Here is a 27,245-nt window from a genome sequence, read left to right as displayed (position 1 = left end):
CCCGTACCGCAGTACGAAGAGGATAACTAAAGCAGGAGCTCAAACGCTCTGGCCGGCCGGCTTCAAAGACAACGCAGAAGCCGAGCCCTGTGGGTCCCTTGCTGCGCAGTGGGCCCCACGCAGCCACAGCCCGTGAGAGTCGGGGCCAGTGGGCATGCAGGGTTACCTGGAGGGCTCCAGGTTCTGTACCTGTGCCCGGAGCCCTCTAGGTAAAAGGCATCCACAGACCCCACTGCTGGAGTCCCAGAGTGCTGCACACACCTGGAACCTTCCAAAGCCAGGTAACCATCAACAAGGAGGCTGAAGCAGCCACCGGGCCAGGCCCTTCCCACCTGCCCCGCCTGGCACAGGAGGCTCCTGGGCACACAGGAAGGGGAGTGCTGAAGCTCTGTGCACGCCACATACAGCACGCCAGCCAACGTGCGTCCTGCTCAGGTCATCTCCACGCACCTGACAAACGAGCCTGCAGGATGACTTGAACGTGAGCCGAGGGTGAGCTAAGGAAGAATGGGGCGGAGCGACCGCTGACCGGCTGCACGAATGGCCCTTCGAGCAATTACAAGGGGAGCGTGGCCGGGCAACGCAACACTCAGTGGGGCCGCACTCCGTGTGAAGAGTTGACAAGGAGCAGAGCCGGAGCTGACGGGCTTCACTGCAGCTCAGATGCAGGACTGCCAACCTCCCCTGAGCTCCTGACATCAAGGAACCGCATTTCTTCTCCCCCCACCACAGAAATGTCCCTGACTCTCTGGTGACTCGTGAAGTGCAAGGTGCCAGGACTGTGCAGCAAGAAGTCTCCAGGGCAAACGAGCCTGTGTGTCCGTCCAACTCAAGGGGACCTGACACGGGCGGTGAGAAGACCCCAGGACTTCCGGGTCCAGTTCCCACCCAGCAGTGTGCTGAGTGAACCTGAATCCTGCTCCCAACAGGGAGGCGCCCAGACGAGGAGGAAGATGCCAGGACGGGTAGAGCTGTCCTCAATGTGCTCTAAGGTAGGAAAAAGGGGCACTTCCTTAGGCACGCATTCAAAGAACTAATTAAGAGCTATAATTACATTTGTTCAACAGATAGCTCTTAATTATATAAAAATGTATTTAAAGCTCTAGAAGCCACAATTTTAAATTCAAATTAAATACTCTTTTAACATGAAAATTAAGATTCAATACTTAAGCAAAGATTGTAGACTTCTTACTTTCAGGCCCCATTTGGTTTTTTTCTAAAACCACTATTCCTGTAGGACGCATCACAGCAATCTCAGTCCCACTTCATTTTATGATTCTAACTCAAAAGAAGTTATCTTTAAAGGATTAATAAATTCTACGTGTTCACCAAACCCAGCACTGTCTTAAACCTTTGTTGGTCTAAGTCCTTAGCACTTCCTATAAAACTTAATTATAATTTCATTAAGCAGTTCAAAAGATCAGTTTTTTTTCCTTGAGATTAACAAAAAAGTGGCAATAGAGGAAGTGGGGGTGACAGGACCAGGGAAGATGCACTCGTCAGTCTGGCCCTTCATCCCCAAGGAGAAAGTATGGACAGTGTCCTCTTAATTTTAAAATGTACCCACCAATGGGGAATGTTACCATTTCTGTGCACTTGGGAGATGAGAATTGATTGTCCATCTAGGAGAAATGAAGGCTAGCATCACCTTACCAGGACTAGTAAACAAAGAATTGCTCTTTTTGTTCACTGAAAGCAGAACAGATTTTTCATCACAATTATCTTACAAGTGAACTATGGTCAGAACAAAAAGATGATGCCATTTTGAGATAAATTCCTTAAAAAGTCATGCCAGGTTTAAGCCTCTGTTAGTACTTTTCTGCCTCTGAAAGGGTTACATACATCACACTTACCCACTTTCTAGGGAAAGTGTTTGTGTCAGGCCTTGGCATGAATGTCACCAGGACGTGGCATCCAGATGGCCTCCGACCCCTATATCACACATCTCAGCAAAAGCCTGTGCTTTGTTTTGCGTGTGGAATTTTGACCAATTGTCGCACTTGGATTTCTTCATAAATCCCTGAACGGTAACGCGCTTCCTCTTCTAATGGCTTCCACTGGGATGCACACAGCCAGAGCTGCCCCAGAAGCTGATAAGCCTCAACCCAATCCGTTCCCACAGAGAATTGACAACCACCACATGCACGTTCGTTACGCTCAGATAGAAAGGACTGCCACAAAGTTTTATGTGGGAACACCAAGAGTGGGTGTTTCAGTGCTCACCTGAGAAGAGGCACGTCTCTGACGAGGTCATGTCTCAGTTCTCACTGGTGTGGCCTGAGCCTTGGTCTGGAACTGACTGACTCTAAGGTAAACACTCCCCATTAAGACCACAGTCTCCTGACCAACACTGTAGACAGGACCAGCTACTTCATTATAACCAGCATTAATGGAATATGCAAACTTCTCCAAAACTAGCTGCCGAATATCAAGGATCGAGTGGCTGAATGTGTGCAGTGTCTTCCTTCTGCAGGACTCGTCAGAGGTACCAGAGGCATTTAAATGGGAGCACGGAACAACCGGCCTGCTCATATAGGATCCTGGCTTTACAGCAGCTGAGACTACATTATTCAAACAAATGGTATTTGATTTTGAGCTCATCATTTATTTTACAACATCACTAAAAAATTTTTTTTTAAATACCCTTGAAAAAAATTTTTTTTAAAATAAGAGACCAAATTAAGCCAAACAGCATCAAAAAGAGAGAAATGTCCCCAGCTGTCTCTAAAATAGTAAGTCTAAAGGAAAGAAAAAAATTAAATCAGAAAAAGGAAGTATGTTTGCCATTTTTAAAGAAACATCAGTGCTTAACATGGGAGCTGTGCACACAACTGACTGTGGTCAGCTGCAGCGCACCGAGACCCCTCCCCGTGTGAGACCCCCGCAGTCCACCACGGAGGCGGGCTCTCCAGCCAAACAGGCGGCGCCTGCCGAACCACACGGCAGTAGTTTAAGGAAGAGTGGAGCCGGAACTGCCCTCAGAGTCCACGTGTCCTCATTCCACCCACTTCCCCCACTTTGAACGCAGCACCCCCTATTTAAAATTAGGTCATCTGGTGTGCCAGCAAAACCCCAGATCACCACGTAGCACCAAAAAACCACTCCATTTACACGAAAGCCTCAAGAACTCTACTGTCTGTCCATTGATGTGCCCAGTCACTAGAGAGGTCCAGCAGAGCTTCCGGGGAAGAGGTTGTACTGCTGTGGTCAGGCTGTTCCTTGATGGGGCAGGTGGGGACAGCCCGCGTGTGTCCCTAACTTCCCAGGGCAGCGACCCCCCTAGGGCCTGATGACCACTCACTTGGGCCCACGTACAGGAAATGCGCCTGCATGTCCAACACCCGTGAGTGTGGGAAAGCGGGTCAAGTTCACAGCCTGTGACTAGGAGACAATCAGTCAGCAAGCACACACTGCCTCGTCCTCAACGAGAAAGACAAATCATGACTTCCAGAAAGCTGGCAGAAGCAGCATGCTGTGTAACTGTAATATTAATAGCACATGATACACTTTAGAGGTCTTACCTATTGAAGACTACATTACATCCTGAAAGTCCTAGCTTGGAGCCAAGTAGAACATAAAGCAAGATTCCCCTTAATTGAAAAATAAACAAAACATCTCTCATTTGAAATTAGTAAGTAAAAGAGTTAAGTTCTATGATAGTTTTTCAAAGGCCAAAATTAAACGCGCCGACAGATAAAGGAGGAGTGAGTGAGGTTACCGTCACTGGCCAGCAGTCCTGATTTTGGATCTGCCATCATGTGACTCAGTTCCTAACCACTCGAGCCTCTGTTTACCATTCAGCAAATGAGAGGGGTGGACAGAGAGCTCCTCTGAGGTCCCAAGTGACTGACGCCATCCTTAGATTTCCAGCTGACTCTCACACCACGCCCCCGACCTCAGCTCAGTGGGCACCCAGGCCCTGCACACCGTGCCACTTGCTCACGAGAAGCACTCCCCACACCCAGAGAGCCGCTCAGCCAGGTGGCCAGAGAAGTCCCCGACTGGGTCACATCCCCTATGACCTGCTCACTGGGCACCAATCTATCTCCCCTGTGTGTCATGACTGCTGTCATTTATGTCACTCTATTAATTCTTCAATTCACGGCTGTGCTCTATTAGTTTCTGGGATCCCAAATTCAAGGGAACCGTGTCTGCCTTGCTCAGTGTAACAATCTCAAATTTAGTACAATTCTTACCACCTAGTACACGCTACAATCTTTTATTGAATAAATGAGTTACTAGGTAAGAAAGCATTTCAATTAACCATGAAAAAAGTCTAGCTGTGCGTACAAATATACCTATAGATTAACTTTTTTTCTCAAAAGATGATACATAGAGTTGGAAAACAAGAGAGCTAAGAAATTAACGAAATTCCTACAAGGTAAAGAAAACCAGATAGGTCTGGCATCCTAAACTGTTGACACTTACTTACGCAGCCTGCCTTATTTTACTGGAGCTCATTTACTTCTAACAGTGCCCTTCTGTTTTTATTTTTTACAAAAGTCTGTACTTCAAAACCTTTGAAAGATGCCTCTTTATTTTGTTATCCTACTCAGCTAGTGCCAGAAAATTCTCATTGCAGGGCACAGAGTAATGAGCGCGAGACACTGCCAGCCTGTGCCATGCAGCCATCAAGGTGCTAAGTTGTGTAAATGCACGGCGCCACACCGTGGATGTGAATACGGTTACTTAGTTATGCCTGAAAAGGTACAATTATCATTGGTTGATAGCTCCAGAGAGAATTCTGTATCCTAGAACTGTACACAAGCCACTGATCACTACGTCTTTCCATTACGTGTGACAGAACAAGCAGGGACATTTGTCAGCTGACACATGGCTCCCTGCCTTCCACTGAGCAGGTGCACAGCCCTGTGACATCGTACAGTGGGCCCCGCGGCTCCATCGTCAGTGGCATACCTGAAGAGTTCAAGGTCGAACTCTGCGAGAGAAGTTGATCGTTGCTTATTGTTAAGGTGGCACCTGCAGGCTGATTATTGATTGCAGGGGCTGACAGCCTTATGCTTCCGTTTAGTTCACTACTTCCATTAGAATTGTGTTGAATAAGATCTTGACCTAAATGGAAATTCATATTGTGATATCCAGAAGTAACACATTAATTTACACACTGGCAGGTGTGCTAACCATATAACACCATCTTATTAAAAATAAAAGCTACTTCATTGTTAATAATACTGATAGAAAAATGGAAATAAAACCAGAAAATACTTTCCTAAATGAAAGTACATATTTGTTCACACTTTTTAAGCTGTAGAGTATTTTTAAGTGCTTCTTAAAGCTACACCTAAGAGCAGGTCCTCCAATTTCTCACATATATTAAAAGAAACAGACATCCTAAAATAGAAAGTTTCTGGTTTTCTTCTAAATAACTTTTCTTTCTTTTCTATTCCAATAATAACTGCAGAAATCTCACTGGAACTAAAGTAGCACTGGCCTGGGTCGCTCTTGTGGTCACGTCAGCAGGTTGCTGTCTCCCATCATTCCCGGGGTCTGAAGGGAAAGGGGGGTGCATCCCAGCATCACACCCAACCCCCAGAGAGCTCACCTGGACCCCTAGCAAAACGTTTTCTTATGGGGTTGTTATGAGGCTAAAATGAATTACTATTAAAAGAGTTAATATTTGTAAACATTACGAGACTAGTACCTGGTGCATAGTGAGAGCCATAAAAATTGTTGCTAAATTTAAAAACGACAGTTAGCATGAAGTGTTCACAGCTAAGAATCACGTGGGCAGAGCACACTATGACATATGCTGAGCTAACAGAGCAGAATATACTGTGAAATTAATGACACAGAGGAAAACCTGACAGTTGAATATGGCAATGGAATCAGGGAAACTGTCGGCTGGGTGCCGGACACGTGGGTTCATCCGCCAAGTTCAAGGGACCCACACGGCCACAGCATGGTTCTTACCCAGTTCTCTACTTCTCAGTGTTCTGCCACAGTTAACATTTTCCTCCATAACCTGAGGAGGGTTGTGAGTAGACCAGGAGAGTGGACCGTCTATAATGTCATAGGACAGTTTATACCAGCTCTACTCCTTCAGTTTCATGGAGCAAAGCAAGAATTGTGAAGCTACGGTTTTTCTGCTCTTTGCCAAACAAAAAATATGTGAGAAAAATCACTGGCTCAAACTGGAAGCGACGTGAGGGACCATCACTTTTAATTCCTGGGATTAGATGTGCATGGTGACATGACTCTCACTACACGTGAATTTCTCACCTGAACGACAAACACTTCCTGAGCTCTGGCTCTATCAAAGGCCAGTGAGCAGAACAAGACACGAGTAAGACACTCAGACCGCCAGTGAGAGGACGTCTACCAGGGGGCATGCTGGGACATGACTGACCGGAGATAGTCAGGGTGATTTCCTGTGGGGACCCCGAGGAGGAGACGGCGGGCCCAGCAGCTTGTGCCAAGACCTGGCTGAGACTCGAGTTGTTAATGGTCAGGGTGATCTCGTGGGGGCCACCGGAGGTGGACACCAGGCCTTGCGATGTCATCACCTGAGAGAGGTCTTGAGTCCCTGGTCAACATTAGGAAACAAAACAATAATTTCCTCCTTTTCATATTAAAAATATTTCAGCAAAACTGTTGTTTCAGAAAGAAAATTCAAAACAAAATATCAGTCGTCTCTAATGCCTTCGTTGAAAAAGGTAAGGGAGCCTATGTTGTGAGAGGAGGCCCACAGGACCAAAGCAGTTCCACGAGGGTTGTGATGTACGTGCACAGACTGAAAAAACACTGCATTAGCACCATTATTTGCTGAGCTTTCTAGAGAGAACTGGCATCGCAGCGTCCCAAGACCAAGTCTGTGTGGGACCTGGAGCACGAGGCCACCCTCCCTCCAACTGTCCCAGCTGGCGGAGGGACTGGCTCTTACCCCCGCTGCTGGTGGTCAGCACGGAATCCTGCTCAGACAGCGGGCCGATGGTCAGATTGGCTGACGCTGCTGTGGGCTGCAAGGACAGGCCAGAGATGGGCTGGAGGACGACACTGGCTGGGCCCGTGCTGTCCGATGTCTGCAGAGAGCTGCTCTGTGGGGCCAAGCCTGGCTCCCCTGTCAGCTGCTGCGTCACCAAGTTGGTCTGCTGTAACGTTTGCTGCAGAATAGTCGGATCAATCTGAAAAGCAATGTGGATACTTGTAAGGAAAATGTCCTACTCACTGTGAGTCAGGCCACACGAAAGCACAGAAACACGGCAGGTGTCACACCTGCAAGGTGATGTTATTGATGCTCGAGGCGTCGATCCCAGAGATCTGAACATTTGGCCCGACCAAGTTAGCAGCCAGCTGTAACTGGATGCCTTCCAGGGCGGCCAGGCTCCCTTCGGTCAGAGACACTGTCCAGTCACCGCCAGCTGTACGGGAAAAGAACAGCGATGAACGGGGAGCAGAAACGCTCCGTAAGCAGAAAACACTCACTTGTAAACAAGGATTTTTTAAATACCCAAGTCCTGTACATACAAATCAACATGATCTAGCATTTACTTTACAACACACGCATACCTTATCTGATGTCATCATCACAAAACAAACCCATTTTTTAAAAACACATCAGAAGCGAGGCTCACAGAGATTACACTGCTTAGCCAACACTTCGAACAACTAGTAACGGTGCTCTGGGCTTGCATCCTGCCGTGGGTCACGGAAGCAGCGCAAAACAGTGTGGGGTCTCTCGGGGCGCGTCCCCTGCCCGCTCACCACACGGGCGCTCACCTGACATGGAGGCAGGGAGCACGGCCTGGCTCACCAGTCCCTGCTGGAGCAAACTCGGATCAAACTGGCCCGTGAGAACCGAGTTGTTCATGACGAACACGCTGGGGTCGGTGGGGGATGGGCTGAGCAGGCTGGCGGGCGGGAGCGCCTCCGACGGGCTGCGGGGCACAGGCTTTCTGGCTTTCTTCGGGTCCGGTTTGTAATGAAGCTGCATGTGCGTCTTCCTTCGCCCCGACGTCCGGAACCGTAACTCGCAATGCGGACACTTGAAAGGCTTCGCTCCCGTATGCAGGCGCATGTGCACTTTCAGGCTTCCCTTCGTAGAAAAGGTGTTGCTGCAGACGTGACAGCTGAAGAGCTTCTGCCCTGTGAAAAGGCCGAGACTCACCATTACGTGGCCACCACTGTCGACGCTGAGCCCACGGCCCAAGTGCCCCGAGAGGCCCTCTGCCCTGCGGGCTGCTGCGGACGGGCCAGGGGGCTGCTGGGCAACGGAAAGGCGAGCTCAGCACGTTTCACTGGGAGGTTGGTCTCTCCGCCACACTTAGCGTCTACAGTCTCTACAGTGCGTCACACTGCAGTCTGAGTGGAGCGGAGCGCCAGGCAGTGCGACAACGCCTCGAATCGCAGCACTGCCCTTCTCTGACTCACGCCTCATCCTTCACTTCCTCTTCTGTACAGGGGGCACCCGAGACGCCAGCACAGGTAGGAGCTGCCTTGGAGCACATGCTCTGGGCTCGCAGACCCATGGCTCCACCATCACAGGCCAGCTCCTAGGACACAGGTTCTCTCTCATGAGGCCACACAGGCGTACCCAGAGCCCTGCCACGAGCACTGAGCTGCCCTGGGGCATCTCGGGAGCAGAAAACATCCTGGCCTGTGTCCCCCCTGCTCCCAGAAACCGACACTCATTGTGAACAGGGATGGGCAGGCTGGAGCACACACTGGACAACAAAGTCCCATTATTCCCACAATGCTTGGGCCCCGAGACCACTGGTGATTCCAGGATGGAAGCGGCGGCCGGGGACGTGTCTTCCACAGACTCTGCCCCCGTTCCTAAGTGTGCAGGGTGCCCCCATGGGGACCTGGCATGCGTGTGCCAGGCCCAGGAATATTGCTGCCTCCCTGTGTAGGCAGCGTCCTGGACATGGGGTCGCAGAGACAGGAGGGCCGGTCCTGATCCTTGGCAGCTCACAGCAGGTCCCAGGAGGGACAAACACCGAGCAGCTAACGGAACAGAAAAACTGTCCACAGAGGAGGCACATCTATTTACTTAGTTCCAAATATTAACCCATCAGAAAAGAGTCATAGGGCTTTATAGAAAAGTGTGAAATTCCATTTGTACTCTTTCGGCTAATTCAGTTTATAACCAAAAACTAAGAGTATAAAGTAGTTGGATAGTTGTAGTCTAACGTTTACTGAGAGCCCACTGGGCTGCGTGTCTAAGGGACTTAACCCCCATTGGGGAGGGAAGGACTGTCATCAGCCCCTGTTCACACGAGGAACCACAGGCTCAGAGGCGGGGTCCAGGACTCCAGCCAGAGCCGCGTGGAGACACCGCAGAGCGAGAAGCAAAGGTTCCATCTGTGTTAATCAGGACAATTACCCTTTTTCCCTGAATCAGATGGAGAAGATAAAATGGCCATGGAAACTGTATGTGAATTTTCCCCTTTATCAGATGTTCCCTGCACATGAACAGAATTACAACCTGAGAACTGTCATCAGATTTGCTAACTCCCCCATTTTTACACAACCTCAATGAACCAAATCTCTTTGGCCTAAATGGGACTCAGAGGTGACCTTCTGAACAAAGGTTATTTAAGTCTGAGGAAGAACACGCCCCAGACCCCCCTGAGACCCAGTCCCTTTTTCACAGTATTATACACACCATTTCCCCACGTCGGGAACCAAAGCCCTTTCTTAGCTATTGCTTCGGACTTCCTGATTTTCACACTTTCTATGCAAACGACGAAGGAGCACAGACAGAACACTGCCGTGAGGGGCCCCGGGACCCTTACCTGTGTGAGTCTTCACGTGGCAGTCTAGGGTGGATTTGACAGTAAAACTCTTCCCACATTCGTCACATTTATACGGCTTCTCTCCGGTGTGGATACGGACATGCCTACCCAGAGAGCGTTGGCAAGTAAGTGTGCTTCTTTTTAAGTTTACACACAAACACAAATCACTTCATGGTTTTACATTTGTAAATGTCCACATAAATAAGCTCTGCATTACTACGTAGTGAATAACAGTTCAAACAAAACTTTTAAGCTTCACTCTATACAGAAAATACCATAAACACATCCAAAAGACAACAAAAATATATGCAAGACCAATGAAAACAGGACCAAGTTCCTTAAAACCCAAAGCGCTCACAGAAATCAGCACTAAGACAGAACTATCAGCGGGGAAACGGGCAGTGTGGGTGCGGCCCAGTGACGAGCACAGGCACAGCCAGAGCCTTGGGAGTCATTCGCCCACCCTGACAACTAGAACTCAGAAGAGCAAACTGAAATGACAAGACGGCTTCCCCCTGTCAGTCTAATGACACTGTTGGCTGGTGGGCTGGGACAGGCCCCCAGAGCCCGAGGAACACAAATGGCCCACCCTGTCCAGTGGCCGGCTGGCAGTGTCTCAGCAGTGACAGCTAACACTTGCAGGTGCACACGAGAACCTAGGAATGAACCTGAAACAATGGCCACATAGGGTCTGGTGACCTAAGCTGTGGTGTGAGCACGCAGCCCAACTGTGTGACCACTGAAAAGGCTGGAACAGCTTTGCAGATACTGACACAGCAAGATGTCTCACACCCAATGCTATGTGATTAAACACAACTCCAGGAAGTATGCTGACGTGACAAGAGCTGACAGTGGTCGTCTGTGGGGGCAGTTCGAGCTCCACTTAAAGCCTCAGGGCTGACTTCTGTTTGGCTTCGCTTCGTCGTGACCTTGGCCGGTACTTCACAGGGGATGTTGAGCCTTGGACAGTCGTTGAATGAAGGACAGAACGAGAAGATGAATCAGCAGGCCAACTGCTGACACTTTCTGTTCTCAGGCCCTTTTAATCCTGTGACACAGACGTGATGGCACGTTCTAAGGACCTCACGGCACCTTGCTTCCTGCATCCTGTCTTTTTGGGCCACTCCTCCACCCCAGCCACAGGCATCTGAAGGGGTGTGTGGGCCCAACACCTCCACACTGGCCCCTCGGCCCGGCACCCCCATCTCTGCCTCACCCACTGACCCTGACTCTCCTACCAGCCGCTTATCAGCTCCTCTTGGCCACGTGTGACAGCTTGCCAGGCCGGACTCCTACGTACAAAGCATCAAGCGCTGTCATCTAAACTCGCTGACCCCTGCTCAGGTTAACGTCCTCCTGACCCGCTGAGAGATGCTGCTGGGGCCCAGCAATCTGCTCTCTGAGCCCCCCTCAGCCAGCTCAGGGGCCCCCTCCCTGACCCGCCTCCCCTCCCACTGGGGTAGAAGGGCCAGCGTCACCGCCTGTGCTCCCAGATGGCACTTCCCGCCCCTGCACTCCCTCCACCTCACGTGGAATGTTCTGTGGAAGAACAGGACAGCAAAACAGCCCGCTCTGTCATTACAACCCTCAGTCTCAACGCGTCTGCATTTTACTAAGTCGCCCTCGATGCTTCCCTATGCGTCCTATCTCCTAAGCAACACCCAAGTGTCCCCTTGTACACAGCACCCTTCAAATGTTGTGAGAGCGGGTGAGGCTTCGGTCTCCTTTTCTCCAGGTGCAGCACGTGGCCTGGTTTCTACTTCATCACCTGCTGCTCGACTCCACGTCATGCCAATCACTGCCATTCGGCAGCTGGGCCTCGCTCTGTGCGTGTGCCCTCCCTAGTCATGCAGGCAGCGTCCTGTGGGGAGGGTGCCCGCGGCTGCTCTGCCCACCCACAGAGCATGACACTATGTCATCCTCAGTGAATAACCAAGCTCCTATGTTTCCCTAACACGCATCAGGAGAAACAAGCACCAGTAACCACAGGTAAAGCACTACCTTACACTCCGAATGAGCTAAAAAGGAAGCCTCGCCATTTGTACCAGCTTAAAGCTGTAGCTCAAGAAAGAACCACCACTGAAGTGGCTCCAGGCTCCAAAACGGCCCCCCTTGCTGCAAGGACGTGACAAGACGGCACCAGACCAGTGCCGGTGCCCGCGGGTGAGGCAGCCGTGCCCACCTGACCAAGTCGCTGGGCTTCTTGAAGCTCTTGGGGCAGTAGGAGCAGCAGTTGGGGTGCTTGGGCTCGGCCTCCAGCTCCGCCTGCCGGTCCTTCACCTCGCTGATGCGGTCCTTCTCGGCGGCCGACTGCACCAGGACGCGCTCCGACACGGTGGCGCTTTCCTGCGGCGGGATCTTGGCCAACTGCGCCGTCTCCTCCTCGGTGAAAGTGATGACTTCGGGACGGGCCTTTCTGGACGCATTTCTTTCAGGATTGTCTTCCTCTTCCTCCATACATATATCTAAAGAAAAGGGTCAAATCCTCATCAACAATTAGGTTCCAACAGAACAAGGAAGTGACAATGAACCATTGTGTAAGGTGAAAATTCCTTAACTCAATGGAGCTACCTCTGAGACAGTAAAGGGATTTTCCTGTCACTGTTCTACTGAGAAACTAGCTGGGCTGCCGGCAAGAACACAGCCCAGGGAGGGATGCGCTTTAGGGGACATCAGGGGACTGGGCACTGACACAGAGGAAAGAGCGGCTTCTTCCCACAGCTGCGAACCCTGCAGAGAGCTCTGAAATTGTCAGTGTCCACACAAGCCACCATGTTCATAAATACACACATCTGTTTATTGATACAGACAAGAAATGAATTATCAAATAAAGAAAATCAGCAGCACAAAAGAGGAGAGAAAATCTCTAACTTAGCAAACAGACCCCGAGTAAAAAGACTTAAAGAAGAAAACAACTTTATATCTATGTTTATGTATTCTGTTACTGAAATGTGAGGATATATTTACATAATTAAATACAAGAATAAGGTGCTATTAAGATGTAACAGAAGGAAGGTAAGCCTGGCTGGGAGCAGGTCTTATTGCACAGATGGCTGAAACAATTTTTAAAAAACCTCAACAGAAACATTAAATAGCAAAATGGACAATGGCTAAAACCAAATTCGTGAATTAAAAAAGAACTGGATGATTTCTCCTAGAATACATGAGAAAAAGGTGACAGAAACAGGAAAGAGGGAAACGAAGGAAAGAGAGGGGCTGAGGGAAGGATGCACGAGCAGGAAAGTCATGGAGGAGAGAGCCATTTAGTTGGACTTCCAGAAAAAGAAAACAGGATGAACTTGCAATTCCACATATGTCAATAAACTGGCAAGATCTGGGGTCCGCAGGTTATAGATGGTGGCCTGATAACATCGGTAAGTATGGAGATGATTGCATTAAACACCTGAAAGTAACCAAGAACAATCAAAACAGCCAAAGTCATGAAGGACAAAAGGACAGTAAAATGGAGCACAGTAAACAGAAGCTACAAACAAGATGGCGGTGTCAGGCCAGGTGGGCTTCCTGTCCCAGGAAATGGGAAGGAATCCACTCTCCAGCACATGACTGTAGGTTTAGGTGAAAGGAATCATTTTATAGAAATTGGTGACTGCTTTTCTATGGACAGGAGATTCCCATGAGGCTTTTGTTCTCAATGACCCAAAGCAGGAGACATGAAGTCATGTGTCATGGGCACGCAGCATGTGGTGAAGCCTCCCGCACGCCCAGGCCCAGTCTGGCAGCACTGACCTGACGGCATCACCGCCTTGTTAACTGATCGGAAGGAACAGCCGTATTACACTTAGAGGTCATTTTCATCGGCCGATCAGTTAACACTCTGCACGCTAGAGGGCTCTAGAAATAATATGTGGACGGCCTGTATTTTTTTAAATTCATTGTAAGGAAAAGAGTTATTATTTATTTTCTTTTTATACTGCATTAAGTCACATGACAACAAAAAAATGGAAATTAATAAATGGAAGGAGATTTTACTCTGGGTGGTGAACACAATGCAATATACAGATGATGTGTCAAATCTTCATCATATAGAATCGTATGCTTTAAACCTATATAATTTTTATAACCGATGCCACCCAGATTAATTTAATAAAATTTTTTTAAAAAGTTTAAGAAATAGATATAAAAAGTTTAAGAAATCAATAAACTTTTTCTTAAAAAAAGTTTAAGAAATCGATATAAAGGCTTTATTAGGTACTATCAATTAAAAACTTGGAGCTATTGACTAAGTATAACAGGTCAGATGCATCAATACTACGAATTATCTACGGAAGAAACGGGAGGAACAGCGGTCCTAATGGAGAAGTCAGTTTCTGTTATCTTAAGGGAGGTCAGGCACATTTTAAAGACGTATCCCCCAAAACATAAGAGAACAGTACGCTGCCCTGGATCCAGCAGCACAGACATGCAGACGGGGAGTAAGCCATCAGGGAGGGACCAGTGACTGATCATGGTAAGCACACCCCCCACGCTCACGGTCACCCCACGGATAGCGAGTGTGGTGCTGCCACGGCCCAGAGGGCTGTCCAGCCCTGTGACACGTGTCCCAAACCAGCATGGCTCATGCTGTGTGCGGACTGACACCGGTTAAACACTGAATGCTGTGCACTGGCGTCACATGTGAAAATGCACACTGCACGTTCCCAGCACTGTGAGTCACTGTGGAATTTCCTAAAAAGAAATCATCTGCTACGTACAAAAGTATAAGCACAAAAGAACACTCTCAGGGTTTCCACGTCACTTGCTGTGGGAATTCGGCCCATCAGCTTATCAGATGTCTGGCTGGCTGGTGTCCAAGGTGAGATTAAACTATCTAGTGTTCCGTCCAATTAAATGAGATAATGTAAGTGGTGAGCGCAGGTCTTTGGAGCACTAAAGCACTTCGGCAACGCTATTCCTTACAGTGAACAAATGGATGAAAGCTCCACGTCCCTCAACAGAAGTTATGTAATAAAATAAGACAGAATCCCATGGAGCCTTTTGAACTGCCACCGCCGCATTTCACAATGTCCATTATGTCTATAATACACTCTGGGGAGGGGGATTAAATGGACCACGGCAGTGCAGAGAGCAAACGGCCGGTTTCCTATGTAGTCAGAAGCTGAGCCCTCCGTCTACACCAGAGGTGCGCGTGCAAGGGGGTGCACTGTCACAGCAGAGGCTGGCGTTCTGGGGTGTGGGGATAGAGACATGAGGTGCCCTCTTCCGGCCTCTGTGACTCTGCTCTACAAATAGCACGCATTGTTTTCACAATCAGAAAACAAAATCAATAATTTTAAAGGTGATTTGCACAGTAACTTATCACTAAGTGAGCGTCAGCCCCTAACGGACTGTACCTCCTCCCCCGTCTGCCTCTCCGGTCGCTGGTCCCGCGGAGGAGACCGTCTGGTGCCTCTTCATGTGCTTTTTACAGTGGACGGTGGTCCGGAAGCCCTGCTCACAGAATGGACACTTGTACGGCTTCAGGCTCAAGTGCGTCGCCATGTGCCTGGTGAGGCTGCCGTTGGTCGTGAACGAAGCACTGCAAACACTGCAGCTGAACGCCTTCACTCCTGCGACAATGGAAACAAGGCAGAACACGGACTTCGTTACCTTAGAATCACGTCGTCAAAAGCAGACAAAGATACGTTCAATAAGCCACAAGATGAAGGGCTGTTTCCTTGCTGCGGCCATCTGGTGTTAGGAGCTGATTACTGTCAGGACACGGAAACTGACAGCGTGTCTTACTCCATCCGTGTACTACAGTCCCACGGCAGCTCTCTCATGAGCGGCAAACTCTTTGCCCTGCAGTCTTCTACATTTAACCAGGCAATATGTTTGCGGATTCGACCCTAGGAATGTTTTTTTCAAACCCATCTTTTTTCACATTTCCGTAGCAAATGACAGATTAGGCCCCAAGGAATGAATAGCCTGTGATGCCTCTGAGCAGCTTTCTTTTCTGACGCAAAGACCCTCTCTCCACTGGATTGATGACAGAGAAGCAAGCTGGAAACAGTGTTTTCTTCCAGCCTCTGTCTTTTCTTCACAGAATGGCCACCTTGACTTTCTGAAGAAAAAGCTGATCAAGCCACTGCTCCCTGGAAAAGTCAACATGGCTTCTCTCTGCTACAGGTAATGCTGCCGCTTGGCAGGGCCTTCGAAGCATGGAACCTGCTCTCACCATCCAACCCACTGCCCCTCTGCCCACTCATGCACTAGCCCACAAAACCTCTCCTAGTTGTGTGTGTGTGTTCTTGAGCAGCACACCTTGGTTCTCAAATAAAGCTTCATACAAAACGTACATCAACATTAAACACATATGGTATTAATATAGTATTAAGTAGGTATATTAAATGTATTAAACACATAAAAGTGATATATTTAAACTATATTTAATTGCAAATTATATATCTCATAAATATATTTAAAAACTGACAACTAAATAATGAGAATATAAACAATCTAACTGCAAACAGCACAGGATTAGAACAGAATTTCTCACTAATTTCATGAAACAATGCTCAACAGCGCTTGTCATTAGAGAACCAAATTAAATCCACGATCAGTTACTACTTCACATTCCTAAGGACAGTCATAACAAAAACGACAGGGATAAGTTTTGACGAGCAGGTGAAACGGAACCCTCTTACACTGCTGGGGGACCAGGGACACGGTGCAGCCACTGTGGAAAACAGTCTGGTCAACTCAAGGTTTACACAGGGCTACCCCAGGACCACGCCACTGCACTCCTAGGTAGAGAAATGAAGACACACATCCACACAAAGACTTGTGTGCAGATGTTCACAGCGGGGCTATTCTAAGAGCCAAAAAATGGAAGCAACTCAAATGCCCAACTGATGGATGGATAAATAAAATGTGGGTCACCCCCACAGTGGAAAACTGTTGGGCTGTAAAATGAAGTTCTGATCCAGGCGCTAGCGTGGCTGAACCCTGGACAGCGCTGAGTGAAAGAAGCCAGGGACAAAGGCCACAGGTTGTGATTTCATTTATGTGAAATGTCCGGAACAGGCATGTCCACAGAGATAGAGACATCAGTGGTTGCCCGGGGCTGGGGCACCAAGGGGAAATGGGGAGTGACCGCTGACAGGTACAGTGTCCTTTGGGTGTAATGAGTGTCCTAGAACGGGCAGTGGCGATGGCTGCATGCCTCCCTGACCATACTGAGAACTACACAGTCTACAGTGCAAGGCGGACAATGACCTGTGTGTGTCTTTTCGTGGGACTTGAGGACCCCGGAGGAGACGAAGCCACGCCCGCAGAGCTTGCACTTGTAGGGCTTCTCCCCTGTGTGCGACCGCACGTGCTGCTTCAGGTGGCTAGACTTCTTAAAGCCCTTGTTGCAATAGTCACACCTGGAAACACATGGGGAGGGCACAGACCACGTGAATTCACAATGCAACTATAGATGTGACATCTCAGAATGGAAGAGAAGCAAACAATCTCTACCCACAATCACGAAACAATCACTGTTCTAGAAACTGCATGTGCTCTCCAACATTTAAAAAAGTATTAAATATAAGGTGCAATAAAAAAATACGGTGAATGTTGCTACCGCGTGTCATCCAACAGAACAGCAGGGATCTTCAATACGGGAATCGGTATGTTGAACCTTAGTAACAGTGTGTGACAAGTTTCAACTTGTTTGGTTCAGTCAGTCGGGTGTGAGCTACGGTTGAGAGAAGGTGTGTTTTACAATAAATCTCCATGACGACAACGCTCTGTGTCACACATCACTTCTGGTATATGGTAATTTCTGTCAAATATTATAAAAACATTATGGTGTGTCCTTACCCACCTTATTTACCAGATCTGGCACAGTGCAACTTCTGGCTCCCCAAAGTCAAAATGAGTCAAGACATGGAGGCAGCATGACAGCACAACTAAAGACACTCACAAAAGAGGACTTCCAGAACTGCTTCAGAAAGTGGAAAGAACGATGGGATAAGCAAACACTGCAGGTGTTCGCATACAGGTGTTCGAAGCAACGGGGAGTATTTTGAGGGGGATTAATGGCAATGTGTCTTTTACTATAATAATGTTTTTTAATTTAAACATTCACCGTATTTTTTGATCACATCTCGTATTAGCAATAATAATTGATTAGAACAAATTCTGCTCAGAGTATTTGTAGTGTTAAACATAGTTTATTATTTCAAAACGAGTAAATCCTATAGTAATTCCCCAGCTGGTATAACATTTGACTCAGCAGGAACTCTTTCTTTAAACATAACAAGAAGAAAACGTACTAAGTGCTGCTGTCTTTACTAAGTCAGTAAGACACTGTGAACGCCTCCTTTGCTTCAGGGTCAGAATCACTCCTGAGTCTAGACACCTAGAAATGCCAATTCATATGCTCTTCTGGTTTATAACATAGTTTACAAAACAGATTTTACTGGAGCTATTTTGAATCTATAAATATGCATGTTTCAGAGTCTATAAATATGCAAATATTAATGTTTCAGAATACATTAAAATTAGGGAAGAAAATAGCTACAAATTTCAAAATTCCTATTCACATATTATTAAAAAGTAAAAAAAAAAAAAAAAAAAAAAAAATATGTAGAAAGCTTATTCCATTATAGTTCCTGTTTTTTCCATTTCCAAGTTCCAATCTGTGGTCGGAAGTCAGTGAAGTTCTGAAGCGTAAACTCCCTGAGACCAGCTACGGGCAGACGGGCTGACTCCTCTGGTGTCCACACTAAAGTCAAGGCGACTAAAGATAAACACAGGTTGGAGCTGCCCTCTGACATGCAGGTGTGATTTAGTAGGTCATCTAGTAAATACAGAAAAGCAAGCAAGCAAGCAGCATCACCAGCTCGTTTTGCACAGATAATTCTGCAAATGAAATGGGACCGATTCTGTCCACATGGCAACAGAAGAAAATCATCTGATCCACCATTTGGTGGTTAAGTCCCACCAAACCATCTGATATTTGCTGAAAAAGGTTCTCTAATTAGGAAAGCAAACTGTTCCGAATCGTCACATCTATCCATTAAAATGGCACTGGCAGCACTGTGGGGAAACAGCCACCATCGGGGAGCAGTTTGAGATTAGATCTTCCAAACTCACTGCCAGGCCCCTGCCAAGCTCTCCCACCATGGGAACCACGCTCTGGCCACGCTGAGACGGGACCCCTCTGCCTGTGAAATGCCATTTTCTCTCTCCCCGGCGTTACACCTGCTTGCTGTGTTGACCAGTTATTTTTCCAACGTGTTCAGCAACCCAAATTATAGGAGCTAACATTTAGGGCAAGGTCACTATGGAGAACCTCCATGCCAGGAGGTGTGTTCCTTGAAAGAGATCAGGTAATGTGTCGAGTCCCAGTGGGCTTCTGAAGAGAGTTTGCCCAGGAATCACATCTTCAGGGAACCTGGCTAGTCCCCACTTTTGCCATACTTATGGGACAAAAAGTAATACGAAAAGTACTAACGCCATAAAATTACAGGTGCCATGTTTTGAACGTCTTGGGGGAGGAGCCCTGACCTCCATGAGAAGCCAGTGAAAGCTACGTGTCCTTTCCTCACCAAAGCGTATGTGCACATGGCCGTCTCTCTCGCAGCTCGTCCACCCACCTCGCTTACCGCGGAATGGAGTGCCCAAGGTGTGATCTATGAGCCCCTTCTCTTTTTTATAGACATGCACCCGGGGCTTTAAAGATTAGGCTATTGACTGATAACCTCCAGATGTGTCCTTCCAGCCTGGACCTCTCCCCTGAATGCCAATCTGGTATAACTAACTGCCCGTATTATCAAACAGTAACCCTAACGGCACAACACCAGTTCTTGGTATTGACACAAAAAGCGGCTCCCCCAAGGCTCTTTCCTTTTCCAGGGAGGGCAATCCTATCTTTCTAGCTCATCCAGTGGCCACCCCTAACTCTTCTCTTTCTGTCATATCTTTACCTGTAACAACTCCGGGAGGTTCTACCTTCTGAACAAATCCAGAATTGACGACCAGACCCCTGACGGCAGCAGCTGCCTTCCCAGCCACTAACACACGGTCCGCAGCAACAGTGACCCACTGTGCAGTCACTCATTGTTCTGCTTACCACCTTTTCCCACTAGACTGTCAATGCCATGAAGACTGAGGGTTTTTTCCTGATTTGCCCTAGTGCTTGGCACAGAACACATTCTCAATAAGTGTCGAATGAATGAATGAATGAATGGTACAAGGCTAGAAGCCCAATTGCCCCAGAAAATGTCACAAAGGATTCATCAGGAAATATGAATCTCACTTAAACTGCCAACGCAAAATCCCAAATTAAACATAAGCAAACAAATACTCGTTGAACTAACAAAAGTGTGACTCAAATACTGGGAGAGTCCCAGAAACCCTGTGTGATCCCCTCAGAGTCCACAGACTACCCCCAATTAAGAACCTGTTCTCTAGTACAGGTTTGAATTTGCAAACTCATGCAGACCTCAGGATAACACACTTCTGAAGGCCGAGAACCTAACATATAAGAACACTGGTTTAAGACAGTCGAGATCTTGTTGCAAAACAAATCCTATGACAATAAAACCAAGGAGTTACTTGGCCTCTGAAAAATTATGTGCTTCATATTAGCAAAACTTATCCATTTTCAAAAATTTACTTAAAACCACTCAGTTGAGGTAAGGTAGCTCATGTATTCTTTAAGAGTAACTATACAGTAAGGAGGCATTTTTTTATTTTTATTTTTTGGTTAAATGGCTCTGGAAAAATTATTAAGGTTTAAATAATATTTTAAGCAAGTAATAAAATTATTAAGATATTATAAACCCTAGACTGTATCTATATACCCTAGACTGTATTTTGTTACTACATACATACTCATATGTAACTGTATAAAAACACATGCACTGCATTCACTGTAAATGCCCATGTCCCAGAATGAGCTGGGGCAGGAGCCCTGTCTGTTCTTCTTACCAGGGTATTCCTAGCTTCCAGAGCAGTACGTGGTCCCCGCAGGGCGCTCAGCACATACACATACACTGCTGGATGGATGGACGGGCAGATGAGTGATGTATGGGTGGGTGGATGGATGGACGAGTGGATGGACGGATGGATGGACAGATGGGTGGAGAATGAGCAGACGCATGAATTTAAGAAACTCTACAATCACGTTGTACCTTGGCACACAGGTTTGTTACATATAAAGAACAGAAGAGCCTTGGACAAAAGGCACAATGTAAACTGAAGTTATTTCTGAAAACACAGCGATGCCTGGTACCGGTGACAGGAAGCTACAGCAGAGCAGTTTAAAGGCGCAGGCCAAAGGGAGGCTGCTGCACGGAAATCTTGGCCCCGTCACTCATCGGCTGTAGAAATTTCAGCAAGTTAGTCTCTTCTGTACCAGACCTTTCATTTATACAGTGGAGATGACAGTGAACCCTACTTCAGAGTTTTGGGAGAATCACAGCGCAAAGCCCTATAATGGGGAAGGCACAGCTCTGTCCTGCTGAGCCGCTGCTCGTCAAGCTGGCTGTGCAGGGGTCTGTCTACCTGTAAGAGCGCCGGCTCTGGTCCTCGCTGTCCTCCAGGAACTGGGAACGTGGCGCCGGCAGGTCCAGTTCCTCTTGGGATGACTCTTGAATCAGAGGAGTTGTCTGAAATTTAACAGAAGTATAAAGCAGACTACTTGACTATCTATGAATGAATACAGAACAACTAACAACCAAAGACAATAACATTTACAAATAGATTTAAAAGGAAGACTCCCCAAGTAGTTCACTGTAATCAACTGGGCCAGATGAATAATAAAATTCATTTGCAGTGATTTTATTAAATAAATGTTTATTTTATTTCCTATTAACTTACTTTACTACAAAGTTTAATCAAGCATGAAACCGACCTTTCCATATGTTTTTATTTATCCTAATAAGAGATTAGTCTTTCACGTGCTTGTCTCTTACTGAGACTGAGTAAATGTCCCACATTCTGAAAAAATTAAGTCTGCTTGTGCGTGACAAAACCACCAGGGAGAAGGAGAGTGCGTTCTCCGTCCCGGGCAGTAACATGCCTACGGGGAACAGTCCCACCAGCCCCAGGCCTACCACTGGGCAAAGCCACCAACAGTGGCATTTAAAGCGACAGAACAATTGATTGGCCAATCATTGTCGTAACTATTGAAAATTTTCCAAAAATGGAAAAATTAAAACCAAAATTTGTCTTCAAGTTGACAGATCAAATTTTAAAATTATGCATTTAAACATTTATTTTTAAGATGTAAGCATTCATTGTATTTTCATTCTGACACATTTCTTTTAAGATTCCACACATAAAAATGCTTGGTTTTGTGACTAAAGCAACATAGTATCCTTCGGATGTTATTACACAACACTCTACTGACCGTCCTGACGCTTAACCAAAAGGTAAAGCCACGTCACGATAATGAAACCCTTAAGTAAAATTAAAATGCTTTTAGGGATAAAGAAAGCCCTGTATGCTACACATTTAAGTTTTCACAGGGGATGCAATAATCTTACAGTTATAAGAAGTTAGCAAGGCCTCGTAAGCGGGCCAAGTCTCAGTGCTGACAGTGAAGAAGGACAGAGCCCGCTTGCCGAGTGAGGACAAGCGTCCTTGTGGAGGTACTCACGACGGCAATGGGCTCGGACCCTGGCACGTGCAGTAGGTCCTGCTGCTGGAAGCTCGTGGCCAGCGCTTGAGACTCCAGTGTACTAGAGTCTTGTAACTGCTGGACAGGTGGGAACTGGGTCTGCTGATTGTATGTGTCTGTCACCGTAAAACCTAAAAGAAATGTGAATTCCACAAAAAATACTAAAGATACACAAAATAAGCCAAAAAAACAAGTTAGTTTTATATAAAAAGATGTTTAAAGGGGCATGTCTACTTTCTGAGTTAGAATTAGGATTGGTTCTCACGAGCAGGCTCTAAAACGCTCTGCCAACAGGCAGGCAGACGGCCGTGCTCAGCACACACCCTTGTATTGCAGGCTTACAGACCAGCCACAAACACCCAGTTACCCCGACGTCCCAATTTCTACTCAATCCCTTTTCTCGGCTAGAAAGTACACAGAGTGGTTTTTCAGGTGGCTTTCCAGAAAACGAGACCACAAAATAGAGCCCTCTCTTCCTCTTCCCCTCCCCTCCCCTCCTCTCTTTCTCTCTCTCTCTCTCTCATGCAAAGAGTTATTTGGTTTGAAACCATAAATTTCAGAAGGGTCTAAAAGAAACATCTCAGGCAGAGCTCACCACAACCCCACCTGGGACCCCCACTGACCCTGCGACAAGCCCGCCGGTCCGAAGGACTGCTGTGGGGGAGCCTGATCGTCAAACTGGTCCATGTGCCCCGGGAGTGCGTGCTGTGCAGCCACAAACCTATCTGAAGACAAGAACGCAGAAAGTGGGGAGACTCATACATGTGCACGTTATTTCCAATCTACCAATCTGTCCAAAGGTACTTCAGAGAGTTTTCAACAATTGTCTTCCTTCTTTTGAAGGGACGGTGGGAAGGCACTTTTTACATATATGACATACAGTGAAGACATTACCTTTGTACTTGCAGAATATCACTTCAGTTTATCCGAAAACCTTAATGTTCTTTTATAAAGCAACATGCGAAATGCAGTTATGTTCAGCAACTATTTAAAACCTTTCAGATGAGCACTGTTCCACGTATCAGAGAGGGTAAAAACCACAGAATCCCGCTCCTGACCAAACGCGCTAGGGGTAGCCACAGAACAGCCCAGCACACAGACGGCAAGCTGCTAGTAGGCACGGACGAGACTCGCAGCCGAGCCGACGCAGGGCGGCTGCGTCACTGAGCTCACGGCCCACAGCGGTGCTGCCTTTCTTTGTAGCAACTCTACATAGGGATGAAGGAAGCAGTGTGCTGCACGAGGCCCTACACTCACTGCAGGCCTGCAGGCGACAGTCTGCAGGCCGAGCTGCACGCCGAGTGGCTGGCATAGAATGGAATGCCACGGCCTCACGGATGCACACGCAAGGGAAACGAAGGGCATTCGCAACACAGAAAGGGATAAAAGGAGGTCAAGGAAAAGGTCCCATTTCTCTAACCCCATGTGCACATCACATGCTCTCTCGGCACATGCAGAGCACACAGCACGACTCAGAGTCACAGCCAAGGACACCGGCAGGGACTGGCGTGAGCAGGAAGGGCTGCAGCACTGTATGGAGAGTTCTAGAAGTTAAAATTCTGGAAACATGCACCTTCATCTGCTTCCAGAGGCGGGTCTGTCAACTGCTGGCCGAGCCCCGTGTCTTCTGCCCCCACGACGTGCTGCGGCTCCAGGTCCAGCATGGCTGCGGGGTTTGCCGTCACGGCGTCAGCCGTCTGCTGCAGCTCCGGGCTGCCCATGTCCACCGGCACCTGCGTGGACACGGACACGCCCTGCTGGCCCCCGGTGCTGTCGTCCATCGAGGCGGCCTGCGGATGCTGCTGCAGCTGCTGCGCAAGCTCGTATCTTCAAAGCAACCAACGGAAATTCCTCGGGTTAGGTGCTGTGGACAATCAGCGGCACAGAATGCTGCTGTGCAAGTTGTAATTCATTCATCGTAACACTCTTACTATAAACTAACACATTGTTAAGCAACATTTTTATTTTAAATGTCCCCATTTTGAAGTCACGTTCGATCTGTTAACAATTCTGAAGATATTGCGCTGCCGTCATGCTCTCAGATTACAGCAACACAAAGGCAGCAAATGGAGGACGAAGAACACACACCAGGATTTGTAACTTAAAAAAATATAAAAGATGCCACCTGCTTCAAAGTAAAACTGTCCCCACTCCAGTTCTGCGGTGAGTTCATTTAAGAAAAAGAACTCTATGAAACGAGACAGTGCCCGTAGAGACTGACTTTAATGTAATCATAAACGGATGTGGTGCCCTGGCAGGGGACAAAGTCCCGGAACCTGCTGCCTCTCAGCCTGGGGGTGCAGACGTCGCATGTGACCGCGAGTCCGCTGTGTTACAGGACACAGATCAGCAGGCACACGGCCACTCTGATTTTCTGCAAGATGGTCATTCATGCTAATGTTGCTTTTGCTATAGAGAGTCTGTCCCGTACATTTTCATCAAGGTCAACAATTTATCTTTTAAAGAGAAAAACGAACAATGAATTCAGTAATAAATCAAAGAACTTAACAAAATAGCTCAGTGATCTGATTACCAGGCTGCACAGTACGTGAGGCTGAGTGAGCAGCCCCACGAGACATCATGCAGGGGCAGACCACACACGTTCCACCACATGGCTGATTCCAGAATCTTATCAATCTGCCAACTCAGAACTCCATTCTTAGCTCCAAACAAAATCTCTTCATATTGTGGTTATCAGAAATAGACTCTCCTCAACTAGTTTCGGTGAGGAAGGAGGAACAAAAATATGATTAAAAAACAGCATGAATGAGAAAAGGCACTGTCACAGGTCACCATCATAGCCTGTGTAGTGACGCCGGTGTTCACGCGTCTTCTCCGCTGCTCCCCAAAGTGGGGCAAAGGCGTCTTGCAGGATAATGTGGGGCTCGTTTCTGTGTTTGCTGGGGTTTTTCCCACTGACTTTCACTACAGTAACCTTTTATACCTGTTTTCAATATAAGTGCTATGGTATTTTAGGAATTCCCAACACTTCAAACAAAGGGATGAAACACTGGACCTACTGTGTGCTTGCAGGCAGGTTCAAAGTACACAGAACCTATGAGAGCAACACCCAGCTCCACATTATGACAGAGCTACTAGCCTGTAGACTGTCACCTCAAAGTCATACATTCATCTCCTAAAGTAACTGGCACCTGTGCCTGAGCATGACCCATGACAAGTGGTGGCCGATGCGACACTCCACCTAATAGAAGTGACCCAGCTAAAAGCAGCTGGCCTACTTCCCGGAAATGATACCAGCAGCCAGGTGGTCCCCAGATGGGACCTTACACCTGGTGCCGCAGCCCACCACAAAGCTGCCGCAAAGGCTGCTTGGCAGAGCTGTCCCAAGCCACTGAGCAAGAGGGCGCCTGGCTGCACCCGCATGGGACGCATCAGGCCCCCGGCCCCAGCGAGCAGGGCCGCTCTCCTGAGCCTCTGTGCACCCTGCAAATTCTCTTCCCTGAATGCACGTGAAGTCTGAGATTTCCTCCCCAAAATGCATTAACGCAGAGCTGGGCAACACTGGCAGGAGTCCCCTCTATTGACACCACCCACACCCTGTTCCCTAGATGGTCTCAACAAGCAGTTAGACTTCTCGACTAAGTAACCAACTGTGCCACAGTCAGGAAAGTCAACTCTGCCCAGTGTGCGTGGGCATCCCGTGGGTCACACCAAGATGACTATTTCTCATAGCTAACGTCTTCCAACGTCTGGGGTCTGGTGTTGGAGGTGGTGTCCAGGCAGAGACGTCCGGGCTAAAACGCTGTCCCCAAGTCAATGTTCTAAGGCAGAAGGCATAATCTTCTTGTATGGCAGGCCTAGTGACTCTCATTTTCAAAGTCTCCTAGGAGGGGTCACCTCATCCAGGCTTTCCATTCCAAAACGGAATTCTGGGGCTTCACGGAAATGCCCCCGGAGTCAGCAGTGTGTGCCTGCAACAACTCTGAGCGTCACCTCCATTCAGACGTGAGGGAGCATGTTAACCACGTGAGACGGTACGTCCTCTTTGAAGGAGGATTTATGTGAGAGCTAACACACTTGTCCCTTTCAAGGCTACAGCACAGCGCTTACCATTCAGATATACTAACGCTATGCCTAGAAATCACAGGGTGACCACGGTTTTCTCTTTTGAAATCTTCACTACCTAATTATACCAGATACAACCCAGCTAGCATTCCATCTATTATTGACTATCAGTTTTAAAAGAGAGCTTTAAAGCATTTAAGCCCAATATACACTGCACTTCAGTATTCTATTAAAAAAGAGAAAGAAAAAAATAGAAAATGTCTGTGGTTCTCAACAGACCCTTAAGACATTGATACAGACTTTTCTTTAGCCCACACACACACCTTAAGTTACAAGTAACAATATAGGAATCAAAGACAATTATTTCTTACAAACACTCTCCGTCACCATGTGGGAACTATGAGGGTTATGAAAAAGCGGCCATCAGAACGATACCTACCTATGGGTTTTCATGTGCTTTTTGCAATTTAGCGAGGTCTTAAATGTTTTCTGGCAATAGGGACACATGTAGGGACGAAGGTCGTTGTGGATGCCCATGTGCCGCCGCAAGCTGCCACCCGTAGTGAAAGCGCCATTACATATCAGACACTTGAAAGATTTTAGTCCAGTGTGCGTTCGGACGTGTGCTTTGAGCACTCCCGCAGAAACAAAGCCTCTTCCACACTGAGAACATTTAAAGGGCTTTTCACCTGTGTGTGATCTAGAAAGAATAAACATTTTAATAAATGAGCAAGCTTCCGACACTTTGATAATCTTTATAATTCAGAATGCACCCTCATACATCATTTCACTCCATCATCACTTTCTTAAACTATGTGGCAAAGACGCGGCCCTCCCTGTATTCCCAG

The 27,245-nt window shown here is 47.5% G+C and overlaps 1 protein-coding gene across 1 annotated transcript in view; it reads right to left on the bottom strand.

Moving 5' to 3' along the window:
- The window catches only part of ZNF236 (zinc finger protein 236), a 94,964-nt gene that overhangs the window by 18,782 nt on the left and 48,937 nt on the right, over window positions 1-27,245 (bottom strand). The window contains exons 13-26 of the mRNA XM_033087783.1: window positions 26,837-27,097; window positions 23,945-24,198; window positions 22,995-23,096; window positions 22,351-22,502; window positions 21,255-21,358; window positions 16,971-17,122; window positions 15,107-15,322; window positions 11,938-12,220; window positions 9,756-9,859; window positions 7,738-8,103; window positions 7,234-7,379; window positions 6,902-7,142; window positions 6,368-6,544; window positions 4,918-5,073 (exon numbers count right to left, since the gene is read on the bottom strand). Of these exons, the coding sequence (XP_032943674.1) occupies window positions 4,918-5,073; window positions 6,368-6,544; window positions 6,902-7,142; window positions 7,234-7,379; window positions 7,738-8,103; window positions 9,756-9,859; window positions 11,938-12,220; window positions 15,107-15,322; window positions 16,971-17,122; window positions 21,255-21,358; window positions 22,351-22,502; window positions 22,995-23,096; window positions 23,945-24,198; window positions 26,837-27,097 (2,714 nt within the window). The remainder of the gene's footprint in view (window positions 1-4,917; window positions 5,074-6,367; window positions 6,545-6,901; window positions 7,143-7,233; window positions 7,380-7,737; window positions 8,104-9,755; window positions 9,860-11,937; window positions 12,221-15,106; window positions 15,323-16,970; window positions 17,123-21,254; window positions 21,359-22,350; window positions 22,503-22,994; window positions 23,097-23,944; window positions 24,199-26,836; window positions 27,098-27,245) is intronic.

The sequence above is a fragment of the Rhinolophus ferrumequinum genome, chromosome 19 (genome assembly GCF_004115265.2).
Source record: "Rhinolophus ferrumequinum isolate MPI-CBG mRhiFer1 chromosome 19, mRhiFer1_v1.p, whole genome shotgun sequence".
Lineage (NCBI taxonomy): Eukaryota > Metazoa > Chordata > Mammalia > Chiroptera > Rhinolophidae > Rhinolophus > Rhinolophus ferrumequinum.
This window is presented reverse-complemented; position numbering and strand designations above follow the sequence as displayed.